The 24,003-nt window shown below is 41.4% G+C and overlaps 1 protein-coding gene across 6 annotated transcripts in view; it reads left to right on the plus strand.

Annotated features, from left to right (window-relative positions):
• The window catches only part of LOC105207730 (AT-rich interactive domain-containing protein 2), a 62,967-nt gene that overhangs the window by 20,813 nt on the left and 18,151 nt on the right, over nucleotides 1-24,003 (plus strand). For all 6 annotated transcript variants that reach the window (XM_039457348.1, XM_011177341.3, XM_011177342.3 and 3 more), the window contains exons 3-4: nucleotides 10,545-10,642; nucleotides 14,314-14,465. In XM_039457348.1, the coding sequence (XP_039313282.1) occupies nucleotides 10,545-10,642; nucleotides 14,314-14,465 (250 nt within the window). The remainder of the gene's footprint in view (nucleotides 1-10,544; nucleotides 10,643-14,313; nucleotides 14,466-24,003) is intronic.

Genomic DNA, 24,003 nt, shown 5'->3' on the forward strand with positions numbered 1-24,003 from the left:
AGAATGTCATAACTTTCTGCGGTTTTGTTGATCATGTAACGTAATTACAAAATAATTGTATAAGTTGTTTGGTTGAAAAAAATATTAACTTATTCAATTCCGCATAAACTATATTTTAGTAAAATTTAGTAAGTATTACTAAAATACTATATTTTACTAAAATTATAATAAAATACTTTGACATTCATGGTATCTCATAATTATTATTATTTTAAGAATAATTTCTAAGAATTCTCTTTGAGAGAATATTAAACATCTTCTGTAGAATACAAAAATTTAAATGCTGCCGAAGAAACTTTAGATGATAGATATTTTGTAATAAAGAAAACATTTTTGTTTAATTCTGCTTAACAGCAATGAAGAATATAATTAGCATACGTATTTGCATCAATTTGATCAAATATTGATATTTCTAATTAACTTATTTCTGTTAGTTATGACACGACGTGTTACTAATATTTGTATTCTTATTTATTTTTTAAATCTAACTATTTTTTTGTATCTTATGTAACACGATTTCGAATAACACGGCATTTCTTTGAAATCTAATCACCGCGTTATATGGACGTTAATTGTACGTGATACAAAATAATTCGCAATAATTTAGAGGGGAATTAAATTTCACGACTTTTGCGATACAAAATCATAGTTACGCACTTAGGTATTAGCGATGTAACTTGGTGCGTGCGCAAATTTCTATTGGATGATGGCCGCTTTCCCAAGAGCCGCGACGTAGCATTCGCGTGTCCGAAGATAATGTACAGAGTGCCTGAAATATTAAATCTGTTCCCTTTGTTTTCAAAACGATTCTAAATTATAAAAAAGTTGCGAAATACGTACCCGATCATTTCGAGGGACTTAACTTCTTCAACCCCCTTTACCTAAAAGAATAATCTCTCGAAATGATCGAATGCGTATTTTGTGGTTTTTTACAACTTTCAACCGTTTGCAAAATATAAAAGGGGTGAGAACAGATTTTACGGACAGTCTGTATATCGCGAATTAAAAAGTGACGCAGTAGAATGCAGCGCGGGTACTCGAACGAAATATGTATGCTTGGTGCGCGGCAGCAGTAAATAGGTATCACGCGTGAAAAAATGTTGGGATGCTTTTGAGATGCGTTCAGATGCTAATCGCGCGACCATAATTTGCATTCGCGCAAATAATACACGGTGCAGCTTTCCGTCGCGAATTTCCCGCGAACGCTTACGTCTACGAGAGGATAATCGCGAGGGTACCAGTTTTCCGCTCAACGACCGACGTGACGAACGGCACGTGTAACTTTTATCGCGTTAACGCGTCCGCATGATTAAAATTCTAATAGTGAAGTGACGCATCGACGGTATTAGCGAAAAGAACGCGAGGCGAAAACACGTAAAACTTATACTGGTTTATCGTCTCGCTGTGAAAACGTACGTTCGCCTTTCTACATGGAGAGTGGGCGGTGTGCCACGTGTATCTCGGTCTTAGAAAATGACGAAACCGTCAATAAATATGCAAAGACGCGTACGGACGATCGCGGCGAAATCGAATCGTTCTGCGAATCGGCTGCTCGATCGCCGGATGAATTTGTAAGTCGATTCGTCGGTTCACGCCCTTTCCTCTTCGCGTCGTCGCGTCGTACGAGCTGTAAAAGTACAATTTTCACAGCCGGTATGTACAGCATGTCTCGAAAGTGCCGTTGCAAGTTTTTGAAATTTAAAAAAAAAATTTTTTTTATTTAAACAGAAATATTTCCTCATTTTATATTTTCTCGTATGTACACAATATGCATATCCTTCAGTGCTCCCGCTTCTGTCGACACTCTTGCCACGTGCATTCATGCATGACGCGTAATGATTCAATAGAATTTTGCCTAAAGCGCGAAATAAATTCTCTCTCTCTCTTTCTCGCCCCATATCACGATCGATTTCGACGTTACATCCGGCTCGCACGCGCGCGCACGCAGAACGTAAAATTCGCGCGTAAAAAATACGACCGCCCAACGCATGTATTTTTCGCTCGAGGTCGTCGGATGACTCAAAGCAAATTCAGTACGACGCGTTGGTACACTCGGATAAAAACGGTTTGCCGAAGATCGCGCTTCTAATCGCGTCGTAAAAGATATATACGCCGCGAATTCCCGCCCTGAGACTTAACGATCGCGTCTCGCTTACGTAACTCGTGTATATTACGCCGACAAAACGGGACTGTGCGGTTGCGATGCGTGACGATGTTTTTGCAGCATCGATCACGCGTACGAGGCAAATTCGTCGATCGATCGTCCGGTCGTTAAGCGAGAGTTTTCGAGCGAAAGTCTAAAATTATTGTAATAGTGCGCGTACACGATAATACCGCGGCAGAGTACCTCCGCCGCTTGAATTTATGGAGACATTCGCGATATTACGATATACATCAACGCGCGCGCGATAAAAGATTACCTGTTTTATGGCCAGATCGATACTCGACGCTCCGTCGTATGTCGCGCACGACATCAACAACGCGAGACGTTTTATCGCGGCGCTGATACAAGGCAGCGTTTCCCAACGCAGAAAACGTAATTGCAGATACTTTCACGTGTAATTACGGACGCAGACGCGAGCGGTATCGGCATGCGATTTGTGACTGTAAAAGAATTTTATTTAAGTTATTACTTAAAAAGAGGGATAGAGAGAAAAGTACGCGGAGAGAATTTTCTCTTGGAATTTTTATCTTCAAAATTAATGGTTGTCACAGGACAATACGGACCTTGAAGAATTTCATTATAGTTTTAGTAAAATTTATAATGCAAAATTGTTTAATTAAATAGTATGAAGATAAATTCTAAAAACATTCTCGTTATGCATTATAAATGTTTTAAATATCGAGCACGTATATATTATAATTAATGGCATAATTTCGGTAAAGTTAAAAATATCAACTTACAATACGCAAAATAATTGAGAGCGAACTCGGCTCTCTCGTGGAACGAGAATGCACGCTGCGTCGTTCATCATCCGCGCCTCTGAAGGATGCACGCGGACCATAAGATGCATTTCAAGCATAAACCTGCCTGCCGCACAAGCATATCCGCACAATGAAGGCTCTTTGTCGGAGCAAATCTGCCGTTTTTCAGTGGAAACTGAACCATAGAGAAATTCTATTTCTTTTTTTTTTTGTAACCGCATATTCTTCGCACGACGTGCGCAGTATTCCTTCACTTGGCAAAGGAAGAAATAAATAAAACGATATGAATCAACCGATGCGTCTTCGTATCGTTAACTTGGCAAAAGTGGGCGCTAAAGATTATCCATAACGACTCTCTCAAGTTCAATTATCAAGCCAATGTGCGTAATATGTATCGCGCGTACTGAACTTTATAAGCCATAGGTCGCCAATAGGTCGTATCGATTGACGACCGCCAAAGTCATCGCCAAAGTCGTGAACGCAAACCGCGACACTTCCGCGAGAAGACTCTTTCAGGAGCTTCATATGTCAGAGCCGGCACGGCGCGCGGCGCGGCATCGTGACACGTGCATCGCGCGGACACTGACTTTAGACCGCGCTGTGCTTTCCCAGCATGTTTCTTAGCAGCGGCCGCTACCCGACTTCCCCAACGCGCTTCCGCACGCGCGAGGAACCAGGAACGTTCTCGTGCTTTCTCGCGAGTACTCGGGCGTACGGCCAGGCGGACACGCGGATCTCTCTCTCTCTCTCTCGCCCTCCTCCCTCAGTGTGCACACCGCTCCGCTGTCTCCTGCCCTCGCCCCCCTCCCCTCTTCTGCCCTCCCCCCGCTGTTCGTCGTGCGCTCACGCCGCACGTGAGTACGCACGCGAAGACTTCTTCGCCCGTTCCCCGCGCGTTCATTCACAGTTCACAGTCAGTCAGTTACCAGCACACCTCCGCCGATCAGCTGATCCTGCCGCCGCCGCCGCCGCCGCCGCCGCCACCGCCGCCATCACCACCACCACCGCCACCACCACCACCACCACCACCACCACCGCCGCCGCCGCCGCCGCCGCCGCCGCTGCCGCCGCTGACGATGACGACGACGACGACGTCGGCAGCGACGGCAGACTGCGCGTCGCCAACCCCTCCGCCCTCCTTCCCTTCTAGATTTTGCGCCCCCCCTTTCACCCTATCACTACTACTACTACTACTACTACAACTACTACTACTACTATTACCACCACCTCCTCCTCCTCCTCCTCCTCCTCCTCCTCTTGCTGCTACTGCTGCTGCTGCTGCTACTACTACTACTACTACTACTACTGCTACTAGTACTACTACTACTACTACTACCGCTGCTGTCCCCTCGAACCCCCTCCCCCTCCTCGTTCTGGTGTGGACGATCAGCTGACTGGGAACTGTCAGTCGCCGCCAGCCGTGGGCCTGCGAACCCACGTGACACGAGCTGCGGCTCTTCCGCCGCGAGCGAGCATCGACTCCGATCGGTTCCGCCGGGCGCAGCAGCCGTCGAAGGCGGGACAGCGAATGTGCCTTGTGACCGAAGCAACGACTCGTTGATCGTGCCCAGCATCATTCGCGGGGCTGCAGGCTGCTTCGACGTTACGCGACTGTCGCAACGTCTATAAATGGGCAGCGTTCTGCCAAATTAACACGTCGCGTCGATTGCCACGGGGGCTTCCCGTCGCTGCTATGCCGACGTGTCGCAAAGATATAATGGAATAAAATAGAACCAACGATACTTAGAGAATAGTATGAGTCAGCGATAGAGGCAGTCAACAATAATATATGCAATCGTAAGCATCGTTTCATTTCTTTGCGCAGTTTTTAGGGGTAGCAAAATATGCGACTCATTCCACTTAATTTGTATTCTTTATAAAATCTTGAGAAGAGCGATTTTATATACCTACGTGTGTTAATAAACGAATGTATTTACTACGATAGCGTGCTGATCTTGTTAAAGGAGAATCCGTTTACATCACTAGTGGTAATCCGGTTTCGCGTAATAAAACACTGCTATTGGAAAAGGATGAATTCTTGAGTTACGTACTTCAGCTGGCCTTCTCGAATTGACAAGTGTAGTATTGTTAATTACGACATCTCGTTAAAAGCTATTTGTATCGATCCTGTATCGATTCCTTTGTATTCTTGCGAAGAGGTGTAATAAGAATAACTATATTGTTACGCCTGCATTTTCCTCGGAATAACAATGTGAGACTTATCGTATAATAATAGATTAGCAAATTTTTTAAATATTTTATAATATTATTTGTATATCTAGATATTATATGTGCAAATACTAGGTTAATTCCGTTAAAGAGATGGGATATCCCAATCTGTGAGGTAGTATCGAGTGATTGAATGCTTCGGTTTAGCATTCAATCGCGATAATCAACTCATTGTTCCTCCGCTCTCATCGATATTCAATGACGATATCATCGCGATTTTCGCTATAATCAACTACGAGCTTATTACAAAACTACATGTATAATTGACGAACGGTAGTTTTCGTGACGATATATTATCATTATTAATCTAGGAAAAATTAACATTCTACTTTTAGAATAAATTAATAAAGTTCTTTTAAAGAGTTCTAAAATTATGTGTCAGAGAAAATTTTCTCTTAGAATTTACTCTCTCTCTCCCCCCTCTCCCCCTCCCCCTTCTCTTACAAAATTTCGATAGTCATAGAACAACATAAACTTTGAAAAACTTTAATATACTCTTAGTAAAATTTGGTTAAATTTTATGAAGATCTTAATAAAATTATAATTAAGTTTTTTTCAATCCATGTTGTTTAACTGTTGCTATGATTTTGAGAATAAATTCTAAGAGAAAGTTTTCTCCGTATAATATTAAGTCTCCTTGAAGTGAAACTTTTCTTTCTCTTAATAAAACTCGCTTCTAGAGTTTTATAAAAGATTATTCTACAAGATTCGAATCGATTCCAGTTGAAGTACTAGTTTTTGTGTAACAAAAATGTGAAATGTGCGTGCCACGTTTTTCATGCTTAGCCATCGAAACTTTTTTCGAAAACTAGCGTTAGCATGATTGGGGGTAAATCAAAACTTTCCAAATTCTGAAAGTAAAACGCTATTTTAACAGAGATAAATCAATTCAATATTACTATTGTCACTTAAGCAAATGCCGTCCAAAATTTTAATGGCGCTCGCTTTATACGGATCTTACACGACCAAAAAAATATTGCTAGTCCCAATCAGTATAGTTCTATAACAACGGATAACGCAGAAATTGCAGAAATAATCTTATAAGAACCTTACCCAATCAATAATACTGTCAGTACCGACAAATACCGACAATATTATTGATCATGTAGTTAATCTTAATAGATCGATGCAGAATATTAACGGTGATACAATATCGCTGTGTGGTAGGAACATTGATACTGATAATGGCTGTGAAGAGACCCGTCAGTATTTTCGTCAGTATAGTTCCACAATCATGGCTGATACAATCGCAGAAATAACCTTGTAAAGATATTGATGGATCCCCTGCCAGTATTACTGATTCAATATTACTCTGATCAGTATTATTGACTCTATAAGGTTTCTATTACAGTTACATGAAACAGTGATCGTATCGTATTTACTTTTACACATAAGCGATCGCACACGTTAACGTGCGCATATACATATATGACGGCGAGGTGAGCCACATGATGTAAATTCCGTTGCCGCGAGCGTGGATTTCCTTACGTAAGAGGAGGGTATCAGAATTAATTCCTTTCTCCGCCACCTAACGTCGTGATGATGAATTGCTCGAGTAAACTGGAGCGACGAGAAGATGCTCGATTCTCCCAGGAGTGGCTCAACCTGGACTTAATCTCGCTTGACACTTCGTCGATCTCGCGGATTAAATTCCTCGTAAGATTAATAGGAAGGAGGATAAAAAGAAAATAGGAAAGAGCACGAAAATATCTCGCTAAGATAGAAGCTGGGCTTGGTAAAGCAACCGACGCAACGTGCAATCGATGAGACGTTCATTCGTGCGGACGGAATTGCCACCCTCGCTGACCAAAGTCACCGAAATCGACGACCGGCCGTTGCAATTCCCCCTCGTATCTCGAACCCTACTGTAGGTGCGCGCTAGAAGAAGAAGCGGAAGATGCGGGAGGAGAGTCATAGGCGCAGCGCGTGTTGCGGCAGCGTGTGTTTGGAATGAAGGAGTGGGGGGAGAGAGCGCGAGCACTAGCGAGCGAGCGAGCCGTGAGAGAGGAGGGGGCGGGAGAGAGCGGGCGTGCGACAGAGACAGAAAAGAGAGAGAGAGAGAGAGCGAGAGAGTGAGGGACCATGTCCTACCCCAACGACCACGTGGTGCCGAAGACACTTTCATCATGCAGTTGTGCCTCGGTACCCGGCCGAACCACGTGGTGGATACGTCGTTCGACGCTCCCGAGGAACGGGTCCGCGCCGCGCCGCGCCGCGCCGCGCCGATCCGCGCGCATGCGTCGCGTTGCAACCGCGCCGTGTCGTGCCGTGCCGTGTCGTTCGCATTGCTGCATCAAGGTCGAGCAAAGTCGCGCGATTACAACCTCGTGGCGACGGCGATGGTACCGACCTAATCGCGCCCACCCGGTAGATCGAGCTTAGGCGGGAAAGAACGCGCCGCCTCCCTGCGCGTGCATCTCTACGTGCAATGTTTTCTGTTGCGCAGGCTCGAGATTCGTCTTTGAGATCGGTTCACGATCGGATCGGTGGGTACGATCGACCGCATTAATTCAGCCGACAAACATTTCTTTCGTATTCTCTAAATCTTGCAGAGTGAAATGTCACTCTAATGTCCACTTCCACCAATGTAGATTACGTTTCATCTAGCTTTAATTTACTCTATCTTTCTCTAGTTCTAAATAAAAAGCGAGTTAAACTGAGATCAAAGTTAATCTAAATTCGTAAAAATGGACATGAGAGAGTAAAAATTGAGCTTGTGCAATTATTTGAGTAATTTGTCACTCGCATAGTTTTATTTAGTCTTGTAAAAGTGAATTTTAACTCTTATATAATGATGAATCACTGCAGAGGACCAATTTTTATTATACGGGATTTAGAGAGTATAGTTGTTGGAATGAGATACGGGAATCGATTCCTTCGATATCTTTTTGAGTTTAGGAAAGAACTCTTTTCTTTTTTTTTTATGTGTACTTCATACCTCTTTAGTATACTTGATAAACTTCTTTCGCGCACGGCAAGTTGGGAAGGCCTCTCGTATAGCGTTGACACGCCCACGTTCATAGACGTTTTGTGATTCGCGACTTACCGATTGCTTCCATTCTTTGCGAGCCGAACTACATAATAAAGCGAAATCTCTTATATAAAGGAAAGATAAACGCTTTCTAATGTGTATTTCCTCCAGTGTGCATTATCGTTGATCTTGATGTGTTGAATTTGCTATCTTTTTCTAATTCTTAGACTTGGAAAGAGATGAAAAGTAAGTTATACCGAGATCAGAGTTATTTTACATTAATGGAAATAGACATAACTGTTGCACATACGCTCAACACGATTGATGTGTCTGATTGTACCTGCACACATGTCCGCTTGACATTTTGAATTGACATAACGCAGGCTACATCTCGATCCATATAGAGGTCGATCCATCTTCTCGTTGCGCGCGGAGCCGTAAGAATACGGATGTTGGAGCGTAAAATTACTGCGTTTCCGTAGTAAGCCTCTTATCTTAATGCCTCTCATCATGCACCAATGCTGCATTATTGACATTTTGCATCCGCGTTCTTAAAATACGCGTTGCGCGGGTCGCGTGTCTTCAGTCTTGTCTCTCGTCAACTATTATTACTCGGTTACCGTGCAACGCGCTCGACCGGACGTTTGCGGTCGTCCACGGCGCGGCGCCACGCTCCCGACGAACGACGATTCATCGACGAGCGTCGCGACGGCGATGGCGACGACGGCGACGGCGACGGCGACGACGGCGACGGCGACGGCGGCGACCAGAATAGAGCAAAGACACGGGCGCCGATCCAGGGAGCACTGACCCAGTATGCTCGGCCGTCGCTGATTTTACGAACTACGACTCCTGCGCCGCCCTCGATCGCTTTCCTTCTTCTCCTCTTCCTCTTCTTTCTCCTCTTTCTCCACCTCTTTCTCCTCCTCCTCCTCCTCCTCCTCCACCTCTTCTTCCGTCACCATCACCACTTAGAGCGCACTTTGAGAGCGCAGGACTGCCGCCGACGATTCTACATCGCGCGGCCACGTGTCACGTCCATAGACTCCACGTGCCAAGTCCGCGCGCGCAGAGATTGCTTCCGGATTCGCGCTGAGATGGAAAAACCTCTGAATAAGATCGTTACTTGCATTTATTTTTGTTTCGTTTAACATACTTGTCAATACTTGTATGAAACCTCGCATTTTTTTTTAATATTATATTTTTAATTACATTTCAATTTAGTTAATCTTTTACCGTTAATTTTTTTTCTACAATTTATGTCGAGCTGTTTACCTAATTTAATTTTTATTCTGACTTTCAACTTGATGACAGTGCGCCTAACTAAATTTGTGCATTGAGACTTCATATTATTCTGAATTTTTTTTTTAATAATGATTTTATAGTGAACTTTACTTTTTAATTTTCTCTTAAAAACATAATCTGAAATATGCGATGTCACGTAGAAATGTAAAATTCTTGATATAATGGTACATTTCTTAGCTGTCAATACCGTCGCGATAAATTTTTGATAGCTAAACTGTACCATTATTTTAAGAATTATTTTGCACTTGTACGTGATATATTGGACAAATGTCTCAGTTTGTTGTATATTTTACAGATTTTTCAAGATTTTTCGTTTATTACGCAGATTGTCGATGCTTCGAATTTTCAATGTGAGAAAAATAATGTATAAATCCAAATAGATCCGTTATTGAAATTAGGGTCACTGCTTCCGGAGCAAAGCTCTATATACTCGTGCTTTATTTCCTCCGCGCGGCCCGAGAAGCGTCGTTTATTTTTTTAGTCGCGTCCGCAGAAATTTATGTCTCGCTACGCTTTATCTCGTATGCTGCCGCTACCGGGAATTCTCGAGATATCTTCAAAGGACGGACGGGAAATCTCGCGAGGAAAGAAAGAGACTGACACAGATGACTTTTAACCCTCTGGAGCTCAAAATCTGGTTTTTGATGCTCTGTGAGACCTCCGTTTAATTTATGACTAAAAGACCTCAATTAATTTCGAAGAATCAAAATGACAAACAACCCATGTAAAAAAGATTGAATGCTAAGTTTATTTTAATAACAATAATTTAAAATTTACATCATTGACGGTAGCCCCAGCTTTGGAAAGTTAATAGTTAATTGTTAATAAAGTTTCGAATATTTTGCTCTTTTAAATATGGCTCGTAAATAGAGATCGGCGAGGGAAATAGATATCGCTGCGAATTTCATTGCAATGCGAACTATTCGCAATTTCAAAATGCTTGAGCTTAAAATAATGTGGACGGAGTGCCAAAGTATAAATAACGAATACGCGAGCTTAGATCAAAGAGCAGTTTTATCAACGCGATTAATTAACTTTTACAAGCTTTGGATCTATGCGCGGATATTCTCATGTCCACGAATAATTCTTACACGCCTTATTTTATTCATTACAGGTCAATACCAGAAACGAGTGGGCGTCGTTGTGCGAACAATTTCACCTGCCTGGCGGTTGCATCAACAGCGGAGTCGGCCTTAAACAAATTTATCTTCGGTAAGAATATCCTTGTAGCTCTAATACTATAGAACATTATTTTGATAAATATACTTTCTTGGCGGGAAACTGGAGCTATCCTACATTGCGTTAATTCGCTGTTGCTTTGTTTAAACTTACACTGAGAGAATTTATTCTTAAAATTACGATAATCGTTGGACAACATGGATCACTTGGAAGAATTTTACTATAATAGTAAAAAATTATACAAGATTCTATTATAGTAAAATTTTTCATTGCCCACATTGTTTCATGATTATCGCGATTTTAAGTAATTAAATAAATAAAAAAATTCTCTTTGTATGTTTCCATAAAATTAAAATTATATTGTGCAACAGAAAAAAGCAAGAGACGTTAATCTCTCTTATTTCGAATTTTCTGTTTTCTACGTGTCAGCGGGTTTACTCAGGCTGTTTTCCAACAAGTGACACAGATAACACTGTATAACATTGTGTCCAACATAAAGTGTTTTAGCCGTGACACAGTGTTACATTGTAAGAAGCTAAGAACGAGCGTGTATAATGTCAGTGTCATCAACTTTCCAAATACTTTATGTTACATATGGTAATTATATCATTTATAACATGAATATAATTCAAGTTGTATAGGGAAAGATTATTGTTCGGTTATTAGTATATCAGAAATCAAGTCTAAAGTTGTAATTGTGTATTATAAAAACCGTAATTAAGTGAAGTAGAATACCGTGTGTAACATGAGTGTGTTCTAGTTGGGAAACAGTCTCAATTATTTGCGGATGTGCGCGTACCTCGCGAGGTCCGTCGAAAGACGCGGCTCGTCCGATAGCGATTTCGACGATCGGCCTGTAACACCGTCACCGGCATCGGCCGACGCGGCGCGGCGCGATGCGATGACTCGGCGCGTTTGCTACAATGTTCCATTGCGTCTGGCAGTCCGCGAGCGTCTGCAAGAGGCAGGGAGCAGCGGCGTTTTGCCGCACGGCCAACACCGCGCGTATCGGCATTGGTCCCTACGCCCCACCACCATTTTCCGTATCGCGTACTACGTACGTTCGTTCATTCATGCCCCGGCCTCGCTGACGAGAGCCACCACGTGGTTCCTGAGTCTCGCTTTCCTCTTCCTCCCACCCTTCCTCTCTCTTTCTCTCTCTAGCGCGCGCTCCCGTTCTCTCTCCCCCGAGAGAAGCGAGCCCTGCAATCTTGTTAGCGGCGCGCGTGGCTGACAAGCGTTGACGCGCCACCGAGTTTCAGGCTCCTTACCGGCGCTAACGCGCGCGACTTTTCACGCCTGAATTTGCACTGCGATCTGCAGAACTCGCAAGTTTTCATTGCCTCCATGCGGAGTGGATTTTCGTATACGTACAATATCATTCTGATCAGTTCAGTTTCATAGATTTAATCCTTTCGCTTCTAATGCTATGCTAAACGATCGACCGGAGATCTATGATCGGAGGTTTATTCGTAATAGTTCGTTCTGACCGTTTTCTATCAAGACTGTTTTAAGATACCGATATGGCTTTGTAATTAATTCATGACGTTTTAAGATTGTACTTGATCCTCTATGGTTCAACATTTTTTTCGCAACTTTATTAGTCCAACCACTGTTGTACCGTCGAGGCTACTGCCTGATGCGGATGATCATCATAACGCACAGCCGATGTAAATAAAATGTGATAAATGACATGTAATTAGAAAAGGTTTTAAAAAGTCTTGAATTAAAGTGCTATTAATTGTCGTTAAAGTAACTCGTACCGAGGAAAATCAATAAACTACCTAATGACCTAATACAACCAAGTAATACATGTAGATTTTTCCGCAGTAAAATGTACACTTATTACTTGATCTATATAGCGATAACGCAGTGACAATCAACTTTGCTATAATGAAAGAGTTAAATAATAAATATACGTCTCTTTACTAATTTGAACTGCTTGAAGCGCTTAATATATTTTCCGATAACATTATCTTCTCATGAAAACTGTGTCATAACTGTGATTATGATTAAGCTAATAAAAGGATAAAGAACGCGCGCGCAACTTTTGAAGCGGTTACGAGATGTAACCGAAGAAAAACTCTCCGCTTTAAATTAAAATCCATAATAAGATATTTATTTGTCTTGAAAATTTATTTATTTGTATTCCTGAGTATACATTAGAATTTATCATCTCTTCTGGTATCTCTCAGAGCATACCGCACGGTAAAGCACTCGCTTGTGCCATTAGCTGGATTAAATAATCACTCTTCGTAGGACACAGACAGCGAAGGGACATTTATGTTTCATTTTAATGTAAGATAAACTTTAATCTCACTTTTTCTCTTGTCCAAGTTTTAAGAATCAGAAAAAGATAATGAGTGGGTGAATGGATACGCGCGTTCGTGCTTGCGAGAACTGTGTGCGATTGAGAGCGTTGATAAAAAGAATAGGTGTTGAACCAACATCAAAGTTAATCTGCATTAATAGAAATGATCGAACAAGGGATCACTTCTCCGAGAGAAACCACCAGAATCGCACCACGTGTCTCCGGCCGGATACTTGAGTTTGCTACTTGGCGCTAATAATCAACGGCGCGCGGCGCGACGCGTCGCCGTCACACACGCGGTCTGCAGCCGCAGCAGCTGCGGTAGCAGCAGCGTGCCGCTGCTGCAGCAGTTAGAGTGGTGTTCAGTAGTCCGCACCCGCCAACGGCCAATCAGGCTCTGGGCTGCTTGCTCTCCACCGCCTGCACCTTCCGCGCTGTACGTTGGTTGCATGAATGGATCCGCTACATCTACCCCCACTACTTTCTTTCGCCCACCCACGACTCAATGTCCTCTCCCCCTCCCCTCAACGCCTCATGACTCTCTCTCTCTCTTTCTCTCTCAAACGCTATCTCTTGCATCTACCCTGTTCGCGCAAGCATCGCGCGAGTTCGTCGCACTTTCGACGGTCGGTCGGTCGGTCGGTCTCTCGGTCGCCTCGAAGAGTTCTTTCATCAGCCTTCTCGTCGTTCCGAGTCTTGTGCGTTCTCTCCAGATAGAGCTTCCCGTCACGTGTTGATACCGCCGTGGGCCGACCAGTTCTCCGGAAGCGCCAATCGATTTCGATGAGCCGAGAGAAGCCGAAAGTAGTTTCAGCCGTTGCGAATGATTCTTTGAACCCCCAGTTGATCCGGCTGGTTTTCACGCTGAGACTCTGTGTTCAATTTATTTCTCGTGAGAATCTTTCGGCAAGTGCAATACTGTAATGTTCGTATCGCAGTTTTATTGCACGTCATTGTATTTATTTCTGCTGTTCAGAAACACAAAGTGATTAGTGAATGTTTCGTTCGAATCGTTTGTCGATCTTTAAAACTCTTGAAAAGGGTTAAATTCTTTTTAAGTTAAAAAAAGAGAGTTACGATTATGTTTATTATTGTATCTTTTAACTTTGAAGTGCTACTTTGGATAAATTTTTATTTAAAAACTAATTCAAGTTTAGTACAAATTGTGTTACTGAAATTTTGATAGCTTAAAATAATATTTAACACGATTTTTGCTTATTATACTGTTAGTTTATTTGTTCTAATACCTTGCAACCTATACAATGTAAGTATAAAGAAAAAAAGTGTAAAAAGATTGTTAATTTTAAGGGCGAATTTTCATTTTCCACAGCGTTGAGAAAAATATGAAGAAAATGCAGTTTTCACTAAAGTACCTTAATGTCGTGCGTTCCAGATATCTGGACAGGTACGAGAAAGTCCACTTCCTAGGCGAGGATGGTCAACAGGCCGACGACGACGATGAGGACTCGAGGCATCGGAAATGGTCGGCCAGAGCACTGCACTCCGTTCCTCTCACTTATAACCATCACCAACATAACATTGCAGGTGAGTTGTGATTAATGCGATTTGCGTTAAACGTGTTTCACTGTTGAAACTTGTAGAAATTTTATGTCAAAGAATCCTTTGATGATGGATTATCCTGCGCGTACATCCGAGCAGGTAATATATTGTCCTTTTATTGCGTTTGTCGCGATATATACGAATCCACCGAATGTGTCCGCAGTTTCGATAAATCGCTTTTGCCAATTTATGCCGGTGTGCACGTCTCGATATATTTCGCGTGCATACACATACGCACGGCCGGGCGACTTTCGAATGCATTTTCCATTGTTTTCTTCCTTGTCGCTCTTTTTATCATCGCGTCGCGCGCAACGTTCTCTCTCTCTCTCTCTCTCTCTCTCTCTCTCTCTCTCTCTCTCTACTGTTTTTCTCTGTTTGTACGTGCGAGTCACGGTTCAATAATTCGCTACGTTAGCAATTTCCGGCTGTCAGAATTTTTCGCTCGCCCGTTCCGCATCATCCCTGCAGCGCTGCGTAAAAAATATCGCACGTTTTCAGTCCCACTGCGAGTCCCTCCGCGATTTTTCCTCTCAAACCCATTTTCATTTATCACGAGAAATGTCTGAATTTTGCATGACAGTACTCGATTGCAAATGCACTGTAAAGGAGAGGTCACTTGACAACGGCTCGATCTAGTTAATATTAGAGACCCTAATAATAAGATCCGAATTCATAGTTTTCTCTCAGATCTCATCAGTCTGTCTTTGTCTCGCGTACTATATTTGCCATAGTTTTACCATATGCGAGACAAAGACAGACTGGTTTTGAGATCCGAGAAATGTCTATGAATTCTTAAAAGTCTGAACATGAAACCTTCACTTTTGCTTCGCTATTTCTTACCAACTTTCAAGAAAAAAAAAATTTTTAAATAGAAGGAAATGAGGCTGTGCAGCGTGTTATCAACTCTATTATAATTTTATTCTTATTTTATATCTAATGGCCAATAAAGGTAGAATGACGGAACAGTGTTAATAGCGCGCTCTTCGAATGCAACCTGAGAAAAAGTTAATAACTTATATCCTGCTCTTTTTCTCTCTCTCTCTCTCTCTCTCGCAGAATTTTGCCAAACCACCAAAGTCTAGTTAAAATAGTTATATTCACTATGATTATATTTACTATATAAAAATGTTGATTTTATTTTTACATCTATATCCAAGTATATTTTATTATGTTAATATTTAAGATTATCATAACTTATAGTAAAATTTTTTATGGAACTATAATATCGTTATCAACTTTATAGCAGTAGTAACTATAAGAATGGAACTCTTAACTATAATTATTTTATACCATGCAATTATAGTCGCAAATAGCAAACATTATTTTCACAGATTAATTCTCACTGTCGACGTGAGAATCGAGCTGAGAATTTTCCAATCAATGTCTAAATATTTGCAACGATTATCGATGAGATTGACGATTAATTAAATCGATGCATTGAGCATTCCAGCTTAGCGGAGCCCGTCGCGGGTCGCGCCACGGCGCGCGGCGGCGCGGCGGCGTCTTCTTCGCGGGAGACGCGCGCTATATACACATACGTAGATCCGTGCCGTGGCCAAGGCGGCAACGGGTTATTGACGTGCTGCCGCTCGGAGAGCAGCAGCGGTGGCGAGCTATCGAGCCGGAGAGGGATATGGGAGATAGATAGCGGAGTACAGGGCGCACATGCGAGTTCGCGGCCCGGCTGGGAGCCGCGAGTGCATTCGTGCGCACCGTGGGGTCGTGGGGGGTCGTAGGGGGTCGAGGAGGAGGGCGTGGGAGGGGTCGCGCGAGCGGCGTGTGCAAGATAATTTAATGGGCTATAATAATGACAAACATCCATACTGGGTGTCCCAAATAGTAATGTATCTGATGGCCTAACGTCTTGCGTTGCTTTGTTAATCTCGGTTTTCCTTCGACGAATATATTAAAAAGTTCTCTAGTGATTTATTCTTATATATATATATTTTTTTATTTTACATTTCTGTAAAGAGGAAGGCTATTTAGATAAAGATTTCTGTTGGGTTTAGCTGGAGTTTTGTCATTTGACTCTTCTAGATCAAGAGGCGTCTTCTTTACTCGTTTACTCGGAAGCTATCGGTGCTCGGGTGCTCCGACATCTTTCGCGGCGCGCCGAGAAAACGCCAATTCCAAATCGGCCTGGCCTCGTGGAGAATCGTCGCGGCGCGCGGCGCGGCGTCGGAAGGATGTGTACGGTTTTTCTGGGACATCCCGTATACATATATAGAGTAGAGCACATATATGTAAGCCGCCGCTGGTGCGTTTCGCTCGTCGACTGGCGGAACGCGCGGGTCTATACTCGGCGCACATGCGCACACGCCCGCATGCGGTAGCCCCCGAGCGGGCCGCCCGCACAGAAGCTCTGGGGTAACCCTCGTCGGACGGGGAAGCGGGGAGAGAGGAGAGAACGTTACGAGCGCGCAGCGCCCGGGGGTACGAGGCTCACCGTCTGCCGGGAGAGGGTGTGAAAATGACGCTTACCGATATTTACGTGTACGTAACGATTGTTAATTTGTTTGCGTCGGGGTCTCAGTCGCGGCTGCGGCGACGACGACGACGACGACGACGACGACGACGACGGCGACGACGGCCTCGACACGCTGCGCGCGCGCGAGCTCCCGCGCAAGTCGCGAGCGATCGTCCCGGCGCGGCGCCCGTTACGCCCCGCGCGACGACGCGAGCACCCGGAACTGGGGCAGTAAAGGCGCCCTGAACGGGAAGCTATTCTCGTTTCCCATTCCTATTCAACTCCCCTTCCTCCTTTCGTCCATCGCGCATCGATGCCCGCCGGATCGTTCGCCTAATCATACGCGTCCGCTTCGTCGCGTCGCGCCGGGTGCTGGGTGCCGCTTAATACGCGTGGACCCGACAAGACGGGGCTCACCTCCACAAAAGTGTTGTCCTTTGTGCAATTATCAAGACACTTTGTCGAGAAAATTTTCTCTTAGAATTTACCCGAAATTATATGCAACTATCATATAGGGAAGAGAATGTGATGAAGAAAGATTAAATAGCTAGAATGTTTAGATTGTAAAAGAAGCGTAAAGATTAAGTAACATGTAAAGAAAAGATTGTAAGGACTGAAATAGATTGAGGATGATGGACAGAAAACTAGTCATTAGATGAAAGATATGGATGAATGAGTGTAGCCAAGAATTTTTGTAAATTAACTCAAAAGTTAGAATTATTATAATTTAATTATAATTGTAATTATTTTTGTTTGCCAATTATACAATTATAGTTGCTTTAACCATACAAATTATAACTATTATTATTACTGTGTACTGTAATAGTACACCAATGTGTTTAAAATTTGAAATATTTACTATAATTGCAATTATATTTACTACATGAAAATATTTATTTTCTATTAAGTTGTTTATTTTACTACAGCTTGATATTTTTTTATAATTAAAATGATCATAATTTATAGTACATTTTTTTTTTTCATAGTTGGTAAAAGACTGTAAGCATAAGATTGTTATTATTAACATTGAGACAAAAATAACTATAAAAATGGAGTTCCTAACTACAATTCTTTTACCATGCAATTGTAGTAAAAAATACTAAACACTTTTCTCTCATTGTCAGTGTAAAAAATTTAAGAAATAAATATATCCCGTTTTCAGAATTTATTCTCAAGATCATGGTACTTAGTCGTGAAACAACTTAGACTTTGAAGAATTTTATTACAATTTTAGTAAAATTGACTATAATTTTACTAAATTTATAGTAAAATTTTTCAAAGTCTATGATCGTGAGTAAATTCCAAACGGAAATTCTCTTGGTGTAAGTATCAATTAAAAAACTCTGAAAAGACAAGTTATTCAGCCTGCACATGATCGATGTTAGTCATCGCAGTCTTTGACGATCAACGTTTACTTCATGACGCATTCTGAGTCAGCGTTTCGCACTTCCTCACTTATTATTGCTTGGTCTATTCGTTTTCCATTAAGATTGCGCAACATTGCATTTATTAATTTAATCGTTATCTTCGCGGTTATCCGGGAATTCCGGAAAGAATATGAGCGGAAACCCCATGTGTTGCCATATTTCGGCGCTACCGAAGAAGAGATCCCAATCGACTGCGCAGGCACCGTGAAATTTTATTTTATTTTTGCTGCAGAGTACACGCAATCACCTAGACGCGAACGTGTCGAGAGAGTCGCGTGACACGCGATCTAAATCGTTCGTCAAGTACTCGCGATGTGCAGCCACTGGCCAATCCAGTTCCTTCGATGTACATATCCGCGACTACACACACACACACACACACACACTTGCATTTCTTTAAATTGCATTTCCGTCCTTTCACCTACGAAAGATCATCGTTCTCGAATAAAAGGACAACAAAAACAAAAAAAAAAGCGAGCCGCGCGTACGTGAAATCTGGATTAAAATCTTAATTAACTAGAAAGATTGACAGTCTCGTCACGTGCGTGCCGTGGAGAGAAGTGTCGACGAACGGTAGCGGGGAGGAAGGGATGGATGGTGCGAGAGCGAGACATGACGGGGCGCGCGTCACAATCAATAAGCGTTTGCGGGGATAAGTGTTCCGTCGGTTCTTGATCGTCCCGGCATAATGCCGCGCTTGCGTGATGTTCGCCGTGATTCCAGCAAGAGAGAGCCCACCCGCGATCCCGGCTCTGTTCTGTGCGCATCGTGTGCTAGATTAGAGATGGCCATTTGAAGAAATTGTTGCGGCACCTTTTTCAATGCTTGGCGTCGCTATAACAATACGCAAATATTGCTGCGAAATTTCGGCATCAGGGAGATTCAGCTGTCATGAAGAAATTATTATGATAATATTTATAATTCTGAAATGAGTTTTTTTCACCTGAAAACGTACAGAATACAATTACACATTTATGAGACATAGGAAAATAATACGGAAATGGCAAAAACCTGGTGATTACGAATTTATGTAAAAATGTATATAGGATGGGTCCAAATACGTGATACAATTGGGAAAGGAATTCTACGGGTCACAAGATAAGTCGAAATGAGAGAATACATTTCTTTTTTTTTTCAAGTAAGGTCTTGTTTTCGAGAAAAAGAACTTTGAAATTATTTTTGTATTTAAAGAATTAAAAGGATAGAATATATCAGAAACAATCTAATCTAATTTACTTTGTAGCAAAGAACTTTTTATATAACAAGATGGTCAACATTTTCATCGAAAGATTTCTCAATTAAATTAGAAAAAAAATGTATAAAAAATCAAATTATTGTTTGTCTCACTCAAATTCACTCGTTTAGCTTGAGAGTTACTAATTGAATTAGTCAATTCTAATGGCAAACAAATTATACCGAATATCTAACCATATCAAATATTAATCAAAAGCGCTTCATTAATTTTCTCTTAAAATCCTTTTTTCGAAAACAAAGCTTTATTTAAAAAAGAAAAGAATTATTTTATCATTTGATTAATTTTAAATCCTAGAAACATCTTCATTGTATCATGTATTTCAGTTTATTCTGTGTAATGTAACAACACAGATAACGTAATATAAGATACAAGATAACGCGAAATATTCATGAATTCGGAAGGAAACACTTGTAAATGTAGCATTTAAAACTCAAAACCAGAGAAAGAGAGGGAGAGAAATACATTAATCAAATTGCAAATGTATGAAATTAAAATTGAGAATAATATTAGCTGGTTATGTTACTAAAACAATTTTTACAAAATTAATAAGTATAAATCAAAAGGTATACATTAGGAGAATATGACAATGGTAATCCAAAGATTGATTCTTAATTAGAATTTGAAATGCAAGAGGTTTCCAAAAATATACCTGGCAATTTCCAAAAAATTCTCCAACAATTTGATGGTAAAATTGGACACTTTTTAAACTCATTGTTTAAAAAACAAATGATAAATGCAATTCGGATGTAAAATGACGTTAAAAGTAATAACTTGATTACATAACCTGTGTTTTTTTATGTCGATTAGTCAATTAAATGTTGCTTTTATCAACTGTGGTCTTAAACTAAATAAAAGTCTTGTTTACCATGTAAATGCGTCATCAGCTATCATGTTGTTTGTTCTTTTCAGCTATACTTTTTGCTCTTTGTCTTGTCACGGGGATTAGAAAGAGAGAAAAGAGATAGATGTGTGCAAGAAGTGCAGCTGAAAAGAACAGAATAGTATAATATAATCTCTCTACCAACTTTTATATCAGCCAAAAAATAAAGTTATACTTTTATAAGCTATCTGTACAAAATTTTTATGCTTTCGATCATTTCATCTTGTAAAACCAAAAGCAAATAGAACTAGTATTTTTTAGAAAAATAAATTCTAGAAGAAAACCAGGTTTTTTGTTTTAGTGTTTTTTTCAAAAAGTACAGAAAAAACGACTGTGATATTTAAGATATCCTTAATTACCTGGAAAAATAAAATTGAGAAAAATAACCCGGTTTTTTCTATTTTTTTCTGAGAAATATGGTAAAATCTGATTGTGATGCAACGGATTTTAGATTAAACCATTTTTACATTGAAGGTAATAGAAATGTTTATTTGATTTTTACCATCCACATTTTGATATTAGTTGTGTTCGAAATTGTCATAATTTATAAAATTTTGTCATGGTAAAACTATAAACACAAAGTTATTCTTATTAAGCAATAATAACTATAAAAATGAAACTCTTAACTAAAATTATCTCAAGTAAAACCATGCGCAGTGTAGTGACAAATAGCAAACTTTTTCTTTTCTTTAGTGCACCTGTGTCGCGGGTCACAGGTCGCGGGTATCGCGACGCCGCGCCGCGACGTCCGGGGATAGGCACCGGTGCCATTCGACGCGTTTCGCCGTACTGCGCGCGCTCGTTACGAGGCGTTTGTCAACGGACTGCGACGCCAATTAATGCGACGGGGGAGGGCACGCGCGGTTTCACCTTTTTCGCGGGTCGCTCGGATCATCGAAGAAAGCATGTTTAAGGATCGCTTGATTACTTGCGAAAAATGGCTCGTGCTCCGTTTCCGTTTCTCTTCTAAATGGCAAATTTTCAGAGTCTCTCGATTTTCAGGAAACGTTAATTGACGTAACGCGCGGCGGTGCGTGCGGTGGTAATAGCTCGGTTAACGCTCGCCTCTCGATGGTTACAAGTGGGAATCGATTGGGGCCCCTCTTTCTCTTTCTCTCTTTCTCTCTTTCTCCCTTTCTCTATGTGCGTCGCGTTGTCGTATCGCTTATTTATCGGTGTTTAATCATAGAGCCGTTTGATACTGGCGCGGGTGGAATTGGATTGATTGAAACGCTGGGAAACACAATGTCATGCGATGACAGTGCGTTGGCCGCATATTGCTTTTATCATAACGGAGAACTGAAAATAGCTCCGCTATAACATTCGCTAAGCGCTCGCGCCGCGCCGTCAATGCGAATCAAATCGCATTTCGCTCTGTCGAGGGTAAACGGCCAACTTTTAGCACTTTTACTGTGTGTAGATGCTAGATTTTTTTTTTTTTTTTTTTTTTTATCTAAAATTGATTGTCGTTAAAAATTTCTAGACGAGAAATTTCCAGTAGAGACCAAAAAGGTAACAACTCGGAAAATTTTTACGCCCGAAGTAACGATATTAATTTACAAGCTGTGGGAACGAGACTTTATCCGTCAACGCTGAGAAAACTACTATAAAATATATTTATAAATTATTATGGAACATATTGGACGAGAGGGCGGTGAGAAAGAGATGGAGCGGGGCAGGGGGAGGGAGAAAAATAATACGTTTTCACGCTAGACGAAAGGCTGTAAAGACAAAAGTGTTGATCCCGCTTACGTAAAAGCACACACAACCACTCTCTTTATTGCACCATGGAAACAAGGTGTTCAACTTGAAATCGATACTCGCCACTTGGCAGCATCGTTGACGAGCCATGATTTTATTAACGAGCCCCTGGCTCCTTTGGAACTTGCCTTCCAGCCCTCCACCTTCGTCTCCTCCTTTCATCGCGTCCCATGCCATCGCGCTTACCGGTTCCCGGTTTGTGTCCCCCTCCCTCGTTTCCGGTGAAACTCGACACTTCTCCTGGGACGCGATATTGATCGCGGTTTTGCGGCTGAAAAGATTACCGCGATCCGCGATAACGTTGCACGCCGTATACACACAGCCCGTATATGTATATATATATATGTATATATATATATTCCGTTCGCGCTCGCATTCGCGTTCGGAGAATTCTCGATACACTCCGCTCTAAAATTCTGCCCGGGCGAAGGAAACTAATTCGCTCCTCGAGTTATTATGCGGGCACGTAGTGAGCAATTAGCATCTCAAAAATATCGATCATTGTCCTCGCGTGATCGTGCGAGCTTTCGTTTCCAAAAGGAATTGAGAGGCTAAAAATACGTCACCGCTCATCATCAATAATTTTACTTTGCATATTTTTGTATCTTTCGAAAAGATACGACCATCTTTGACATTTTTTCGTGTTCGGGTTTTTTTTCCATCTGCATGTACAGTTAACTTTTTATTCGACTGCACATACTTTGCAAAGTTAAACAATAATATGAAATTTTGTTAATATGACTTTTCAAGCAAAATTTTGATATCAAAATATTCGATAAATCGATTATCACTCTAGAGAGCGATGTGCGGAAACATTTGAGACATTATTTTGTCCTTGTTGTTTAATGTTAAACAAGGATAAAATGATATCTCTGTTTCTCGACGCAGGAAAATTCTAAATCAGAAGAATTTTAAATGGTGGAAAATTAAAAATATATAATTTTGTAACAAAATACTGTGTGTTTTTTACATTTACTTTTGGGTTGGCCGTTGAAGTATTATTTCGTTTCTTCGCTTGTGTGTGCGATTATGAAATGAAAGATATGATAATATAAATATACTAGTGTTTTAATAAGTTTTTAATATTGGATTTATTTCGATCATATACACGGTCAACTTACACATAAAATAAAACGTGATTAGGTTATACAAATCTCGATTTATCTCAAAATAGTCAATTCACTAACAGATAAATATCTGATTTATTGATTTATCTAAAAATTCTACAATTCATCTAAGATAGGCGAATGAGCGGGTGCTTATTGAAATATAAAGGTGCACAAATACGAGTAGCGTAAAATGTTGTCATTATATTTATTCCTGGCCTTCTATTTTCGCGCCGGTGAGGAAGTTACAGAGAAGTTCGCAGACGGAAAATTTCGCGCGGCATGCGGCACTTGAACGAACGATAAATTATGTGGCACGTCGCTCTTTCGTTAGAAATTTCTCTGATCCTCCGCGGAACATCGGAATTAGGCACTGGAACAGTTTTATGATGTTTCAGCGCGATGTATCGTATCTTTGCTGGTGGAACTTGTCGACCGGTAGAAAGCTAGACCGAGCCTTGACCGAGAGTACAACCTACTTGCGATGCATCGGGAATGAATCGGTGCAAATCCGACGGTACGCGGGCATAATCGATAATAGACAAGTAATTTCTGTCGTCTACTGTCTTTGTCATCGTGACCCATCGGGGACTGACTGCACTTGTCGTTTCCTGGCAGCGATCGCAT

This window comes from Solenopsis invicta, chromosome 14, assembly GCF_016802725.1.
Source record: "Solenopsis invicta isolate M01_SB chromosome 14, UNIL_Sinv_3.0, whole genome shotgun sequence".
NCBI lineage: Eukaryota > Metazoa > Arthropoda > Insecta > Hymenoptera > Formicidae > Solenopsis > Solenopsis invicta.